The following is a 7995-nucleotide window of genomic DNA, read 5'->3' as shown; positions in this document are numbered from 1 at the left end:
ATGAAGGGGAAGGAAACTTTACAATTGTGAGAATGCACAAATGTTCTCATTAAGGCAGTATTGACCCAGACGATCATTTAGTATCTGTCACCACAAATGCCTCCCAACTCTGGAATGCCCATTGTGACAAACACGTGTCGCGCACAGTATTTCCTAAATTCTTACACGTTCTTCACTTTCCGATTCATCTGGTGAACTGGGAGTAGGAAGTTGGTCATAGACAATGTGCCCTCCCTCCCTTGTCTGCCCAAAACTTGAAGCAATCACATCCACTGCCAGGCTGGCTGTAGCCTTAGCCTCTTCCTCTGACGCAGCCAACCGAGGATTGACTTCCACAAGATCCAGTGCTGAGAGCAACCCTGAAAGAACAAAGTATGACCAAAAAAACTTCCTAGCTTCTACTTTCAGTGAGAGTTGTCCCACCTGGGTAGAACAAGCTAAGGTAAAAAACAAGTCATTTTCTACTATAAAATTATCCACCGTCAGGAAGCCCCTTATTCCTCATTCTCTTGGGCATGAATTTAAGTTAAAAACACTCATATACCAGAGTAGGATTGAAAGAAACCTTTAAGGTAATAAAATCAATTATCCCTGTTCAGTGAACGTAACAGGCATAGCTGACAGGCTTTCCGGTTCGGGTAAGAGCTGGGTCGGGGTGGGGGGTAGGGGGCTGGTAGCAAGAGTTTCCAACCTAGTCAGGAAAATGTATCATTTCCAGTGTTTCTGGGCCCTCCCAGGTGCCTGCCTGTAGTTGCGTGAAGAGGAGATCTCACATCTCACTAGCCAGAGCTCGGTTCCCACTTCTGAACTCTTTTGCTGCATCTGTATCTCTTAAGGCACCATGTGCCCTAAAGTATAGTTATTACTGCATATCTCACTCTCACCCCTGAGCTCTGAGGGCAGGTTCCACTTCGGACACAGTTTTTAGGCCTCCCATCAGACTAACCCAGCATCTTGCACTTGGTCAAGGGAAGACTTGGTCATATTTTAACTTGAAGTCCAGTTACCTTCTGTGACAGTTTGGGAACTTGTGCCAAAGGGTTTGAGATGGGAAGATGAGACCAGAAAAGAATCTATCCAGACCTGCCCTCTACCACCGCCCCAATACATACATACATACATATATATATACACATACTTCTGGGTATATATAGTCGGTTATTCTGGATGAAGTTAATCTACCTCCTTCAAGAGTCATCTGAAGAAACTAGCACTGGAGCATACAAGTCTCTGAATCTTTAGGGCGGCCGTCAAGCCTGGAAGCAGGGGTGAGTATACCCACTGTTTTACCGATGTTACATTATAGGACCGATACATGTGTTCAGTGCTATCACAGCTGCTCAGTGTGCCGTCCCTTATCAGCAATGCAGAGTGCAGTGCGCTGTGCAAAACTACAGTGAGCAGGTATGACGCTACAGCGTTTCCACCAATCCCTGCCTGCACGTGCATCTGTGTCTGATGGCTTGTGTGTGTGATTTCCACTGACTAAACGTGGACCTTTTCATAGCCGAGAAGTAAATCAAGAGGGTACAGGCTATTAAAAATATATATTACCCATGTTTCTAGACTGTTGCCACCTTGTAAATTAATGTAAGCAAACTGCTTTATCTATCCAGTTGACAGTGTCAGGACAGACAGCCTTTTAGAATAACATTGCAGCAGGGGACGGAGGGACACGGTATGACCACTGCCCCATCTAAGTGCTAGAGGTTACCAACCTGTGCTCTAAGTGGTGTTACTGGGAACCAGGATGGAGAATTGAACTTCCACGTTCACTGGCCAAGGACAATTGACAACGTCTACAGTTGTGGGTCTGAGAATAAGGCTATCTTACCCCTGTCAGATCTGATAGACAAGCATTCTTCCCCTTTCTTTAGTGCCTAAGGCTCTGGTAGGCTCCAGAGCCAGGGAGACCATTTCTCAATTTCCATATCTATCCCAACTAGTCAAGGGTTTTCTATGGTCCTGGACCTTTCAGTGTGAGGTCTCTATGCTATTTTGACCCCAATTTCACAAGGTGGTATTGAAGTACCATGTGGTAGTTGCTTAAGTTTTGCAATGAGAGGTCATTTAAAGTAGCCTTAAAACCAAAAGCTTTCTGACAGAAATGGAAACTGTTTGCAAATGAGTATGAGTTGTGGGATAGTAACCTCTTGTAGCTACTCTCGATGATCTAGCATTCAGTTTACTCATCTTCCTTTCAGCCGTTCATCTTGTCAGCCATTCATCTTCCAGTATCCCCCTATTATAGGTCCTATCAAACAAGCCTTAGTATAAGACTTACATGAAAGGACCCAAGGTATTGTCCAGCTTTGAAACATCTTCAAGAGAAGCTTTGACTTGACATTCTTAACTCCCAGTAAACCAACCTCTTAGTGTCAGGCTTAAAATTATAGCTGTTCGGCCTTGGCTTTCAATCTTAATCTGCCTTTATACAATTCAGATGCAAAGAACTGCATCAGTTTGGCAGTTTATTCTTGTATTTATTACATGTTTAAGTAGACAATTTTTTATTCAGTGTTACCTTGGCATATTTTGTTATAAAGCCAGGTCCAAACATGCCTCTAAATGACTGTCCCTTATTAGCCTGACCACATGACTTATAGCTATAGACGTTTAAGCAAAAGCAGGGTTGGCAGTGACATAATAGTAGAAAAGATCCCCTGGCAGGCAAGAGGCTTCAGCATATTATGTAGTTAGCAGGTTGATCACTGCTTACCTGTATTGTGTACTTCCTCAGTAATATACATGCCTTCTCGATAGGTCAGTCCCCCTACAACAGGGGTTCCTGTGGCTGGAGCCAGCGTAGGGTCAAATGCATCAATGTCGAAACTCAGATGGATTGGCCTTTGTCTTCTTGAAAGGAATAGAATAAGAATAGTCATTTGGGCTGTACTTGGACATTCATCCTTCCTACAGTTGCAACTCCTTGATTTTGTTGTTGTTAATCCTAGTACTGTGTTAATATAGCACATTTCCAGATTTCCTATTCTGGAAGTTACTGAGTAGGTTAGATGCCTACACACCACTTCATAATTTTGCCCTTTGTTCTGTGTGCCTCAGACAGACTAACTCCAATTTGTATTTCCGATTTACCCTGGGCATCAGAGCCTCTTACATTAAGAACTATCAATAGAGGGAACTCCTCACTTCCATAGGACATGGGTTCTGACAGATTCTAGTTTAAGTTGGATTGATCTAGGTTACAGTTGCAGTTGCTGTTATACTCTGAGAGAATAACAGCAGCTCTGAACTTAACTCTGAGTTTATGTTTGCAATCTTACCATCTCCTACTTCTAACTTGTTTAGCCCAGGTGTCCAATGGCTGAAGCTAACATACAGCAAACACCTATACAGTAAATTATTTGCACTTCTTAACAGCTTAAGAAATGGCATACTACCAAGGTGGCAATTAATCACCCAGAAATGAAGACTCATCACTGGGAAAATGTTCTTAACTAGCATTTGATTAGTATTCATCTCCCATCTTTCTACACTACCAAGATTTGCTTAATATAAAACTTTCAGATGAAGCAGTAGTGAGGCTGGGAAGAAGAGGTCAGTTGAATGCTTCTCCTCTCGAAAGGTAAGCATTAAAAATGGAAAGAGGGCTTCCCTGGTGGCGCAGTGGTTGAGAGTACTCCTGCCAATGCAGGGGACACGGGTTTGTGCCCCGGTCCGGGAAGATCCCACATGCCGCGGAGCGGCTGGGCCCGTGAGCCATGGGCGCTGAGCCTGCGCGTCCGGAGCCTGTGCTCCGCAACGGGAGAGGCCACGACAGTGAGAGGCCCGCGTACCGCAAAAAAAAAAAAAAAAAAAAAGGAAAGAGAAATTCATGAGAGCTGTTTTCCCTCCTAACCCCAGAAGAAAAATATGACCTATATTTCATATTCTCCCTTTCTGAATTATCTAAATTTTTTTATATGTACATGTTTTGCTTTTATTTTAAAAGAAAGGTCATGATCCTCAAGAGACAGGCTAAAGTGTACTGCCCACTGAGAATCTGCCCTGTTCCCTCTGGGACCTAGAGTAGATATCCATTGTAGTTACTTACTTGCCAATCAGCAGATCGAATGTCTGTTCCATGACCTTCTGGATACCAAGTCGATCTATGTCTCTCATGGAAAAGTACTGGATATCATAGTTCTTTAAAATAAAACTGGTAACATATAAAGGAAGGAAGCCTTAGTTTAAAGAGCATTTTTAATCAAATGTGGGGGGGGGCGGGGGGTTGTCTTCATAGTGACCTACAGCAGGTTAACGCAAGAAACAACCCATCAAGTGGAACATTAGTGGCCAGGACAGGCCCAAAGCTCAACTGTAATGTATCAACTTACTGTTCAGGAGGGTCCACATCTCTTAGTCCAATGTATACAATACTTGGGGAAGAGATACAGGGTTTGATCCAGGAAAATCCTGGGAGTTGTGGGACCTATGAAGAGAGGAATGAACAGGATTCATCAAGGATTCTTGGTCTCATCAAGATAGTCCCCGTGTGCTTCCCAGTGTGCTTTCTCCTCTTACCCACAGTGTATGGGTAAAGCAGCAGACACACTTGATCTGGGAAGGAACTGGATAGAAGTAGAAGTGATTCAGAAGGGCAGCTGAAGAACACAGCTGAAGAAGAAGAATAAAACACCTTCTCTTAAGGCGGCCTTGGTTTCTCATTAACTTACCTAAATAGCAGGAATACCGCTGATTAGGCCTTTCCATCTCTTTGCACACTACTGAATTGTTTACAGATTGGTTCTTGAGATGGCAACTGGGTTACATTTCAAGTCCCCAACAGCCAAAACGTGAATTCTGCCTAGTGAATAACCTTTGTACTGTCCTGGTTTAACTTGGTCCCTCACTGAGGGGAAGGATACACAAATTCTGGTCTATGCCTAGCATGGTCTCCCATGTCTTCTGAACAGCCTGGGAAAAGATTACCTAGATGTAATCATGGTTTTACTTGTCTTCTAGACCAGTGGGTCTGAGAGTGAGGCCTAGGAGGTTCTTACCAAGAAGTCTTCCGGCTGTAAGTGTATCAGATCACTAGAGTTACTACCCACTCACCACATTCCTTTATTATGAGATTATGATCCCCGCTAAGAGCAGGACCATGTCCTAGTCATCTTTATGCCCCCAGCATCTAGACTGTCTGGTCCAAAATAATGTTTGATGAACAAATGAAGGAATGGTAAGCATTACTACAGCCATCCTTCACAGAAATGTTACTGAACTAGACTCTCAAAGCCCCAGGATAACCCTTGCAAGCTGTTCAACGTTCTCTTCGTTTCAGCCCACTAACCTTGTCCTGTAGTTCTTTGAGGAGAAATGAAACTGGCTGTCCGTGGAGATTTCCAGATGAAGTGGTGAGGGGTGTATTGATGTCAGCATGGGCATCAACCCAGATCACACAAAGGTCTGGGCAGTGCCGGGCGTGCCCACTAATGGTACCAATTGCCAGGCTGCAAAGAACAAACACAGTAATATTAAAGGCCTTCCCCTTGGCAAGCATCACTAACAAATATCTTCAGCCAACACAGCTCACACTTTGTCCTCAGGGCAAAGTCAAGGCCCTAGATTGAGGCTGGATTTGGATGAGACAGAGTCCCTGGGACTGTGTTCCCAAAGACGAGACTTGAGAGAGAGACAGGGAGAAATGGAAGGCTCTAAAGATTCAAAGCTGACAACTGGTTATCCTTGTAGTGTGACAGGTGTCATTGCTGCCCCCAAATCCCTTTAATTGGATCCATTAGCCTTGGCCCAGAAAACGACCCAAAATATTTGTTCAACAGATGAAATCCTGTTAAATGATATGGGCTGTAGGTAACAACTCACTAATACTACTTAATACCTCTTGAGAGACCAGGGAGATCTAATTACTTTTAAAGAATCAGTTATATTAACTTGTTAAGGATAAAAATTAGTATTACAGCTGTTTAGAAAGATTATGTGATATTTCCTAAAACAAGTCAAAGTTTTTGAAGACATCAAAGTTAACAGGGCAACCCAATTAAAGACCTCATTAGATCACTGAATAAAGTAGAAGTTTATTTCCATGTTATCTTATATACATTAGCATGGCATGCAGATATCATTAAGTGTTTCTGGTTTCTGCTTTCCGTGTCCTTGGTCTCCGCTTGCATTAGCCAACTGTCCTGTCTGACCTGTAGGAATATAGCTGATGAAATTGTGCTTGGAAAGCTGCCTAAGCTTCCTAGGAACCAAAGAATTTGACATAGATGAGAAATGCAGCTTAAGCATCTTAGGAACTAACTACAGTCATCTTTCTTGATCAGTACAGCCTGAGGTAGCATTTTAAGCTCCATGTCCCACATAGGACCTTTACGAGAGATAGCATGGTCTGGCGCTAAAAGCACTGGATTAAGTCCGAATATTGGGGGTCTTTCTAGGAAGAAATGTGTGAAATAGGGCAAGTCATCTAACCTCTCTAGACTGCAGTTTCCCGTTCTATAAGATAGGGATAATAATCTTAGCCTGTTTAAGTCAGAGTTGGTTTGACGATTAAAGCAGTAGTGTAGGGCCTCCCTGGTGGCGCAGTGGTTGAGAGTCCGCCTGCCGATGCAGGGGATACGGGTTCGTGCCCCGGTCTGGGAGGATCCCATATGCCGCGGAGCGGCTGGGCCCGTGAGCCATGGCCGCTGGGCCTGCGCATCCGGAGCCTGTGCTCCGCAACGGGAGAGGCCACAACAGTGAGAGGCCCGCATACCGCAAAAAAAAAAAAAAAAAAGCAGTAGTGTATGTTGTACTATTAAAGGGAGCTGAGTGACCGAAAAATGCCTCTTCCTTTAAAATATTCAACAGCTGTTCAGGTTATACACACATCCCTTCCTTTCTAGAATCTTCCGGACAGCCTAGGTTTTAGCACTGAACAGGAAACAGGGAGCAGTGATAGAGCTGCAATCTAGACACAAACAAAAGGAAAAGCAAGGATTATGATAATTACAATAATAAGCAGTCCCCAAGTAGTCCGCTGACCAGAAGAGAGACAATAAATGAACTTTGAGCATGGAGCTGAGACAAGAGATCCACCCTTGGGTTATTTAATCAATTTCGGTAGAGAACCTGTGACTGACTTCCTTATTCTACTTAAAATTTTATTCCTGATGAGGAATCTACCTGCATTTGCAGTTCTGTTAAGTGATCTGAGAAGCTCTCTGAGTACCTCAGGGGAAGTTGCTAGATTGGATCTCAAAAGAAAATTTAATTGCCCATAGAGGTCACAATGGACTTGAATCCCAGCTCTGCTACTTCCTGGCCCTAAGACCTTGCGTAAGTTATCTAACCTCTGTCCCTCAGTGTACCCAGCAGTGAATTAGATAAAATTGTATCTGCCTCATGGCATTATTTTGAGGATTAACTGAGAATATGTATGAAGTCCTTGATATTCCTAGTGCTTCAGTGCCATTTTTCTTTCTACCAAAAAAATCTTCATTACTTAGCTCAAATTACACTTCCCTGTGAAATCTGACTACTCTAGCCCAGACTGATCTCTTCCTTCTGAGATGTAGGATTCAATATTTTTTTCATTCCATGTGTATTTATTTCATTTAATCCTAATATATCACAAGTTTCCCATAATCCTTAGCACTGCTTGAGAACTCATCAGAACAGTGCTCGATATAGTGCATGCTGATTCACTGAGAGGAAGGATCTAATGTATTAGCCACCTAGGGAGGCTAATACAATACTGTGCAGGGTAGAGAATGTATTCACATGCCAAGTGGGGCATTTCTAACAAACCTATTAGCAGAAGTGCTTAAAAAAAGAAAAAGCCCAAATTCAGCCTATTGATAGATTCCTCCAATTCTCCTAAATAACCAAAATGAAAGTCATGAGACAGTTTTAAGAAAGCTTTCCAAGAAATAAGCATGAAATATACTGAAACATACTGTCTAAAAACTTTGCTTAGTTTAACTCTGAACTTGTCCTTATACTACGTGATATTTTCTCCAGTGGTTCATGATCTTAGACATGAAAATACCC

The 7995-nt window shown here is 43.0% G+C and overlaps 1 protein-coding gene across 1 annotated transcript in view; it reads right to left on the bottom strand.

Moving 5' to 3' along the window:
* Positions 1-17: 17 nt before the first annotated feature.
* The window catches only part of ARG2 (arginase 2), a 28454-nt gene continuing 20476 nt past the window's right edge, over positions 18-7995 (bottom strand). The window contains exons 4-8 of the mRNA XM_082618943.1: positions 5294-5453; positions 4338-4432; positions 4055-4159; positions 2720-2856; positions 18-359 (exon numbers count right to left, since the gene is read on the bottom strand). Of these exons, the coding sequence (XP_082475069.1) occupies positions 154-359; positions 2720-2856; positions 4055-4159; positions 4338-4432; positions 5294-5453 (703 nt within the window). The 3' untranslated portion in view covers positions 18-153. The remainder of the gene's footprint in view (positions 360-2719; positions 2857-4054; positions 4160-4337; positions 4433-5293; positions 5454-7995) is intronic.

Source organism: Mesoplodon mirus (genome assembly GCF_964341445.2).
Source record: "Mesoplodon mirus genome assembly, chromosome: 4".
Lineage (NCBI taxonomy): Eukaryota > Metazoa > Chordata > Mammalia > Artiodactyla > Ziphiidae > Mesoplodon > Mesoplodon mirus.
The sequence above is the reverse complement of the archived record's forward strand: the minus strand, read 5'-3'. Positions and strand labels throughout refer to the sequence as shown.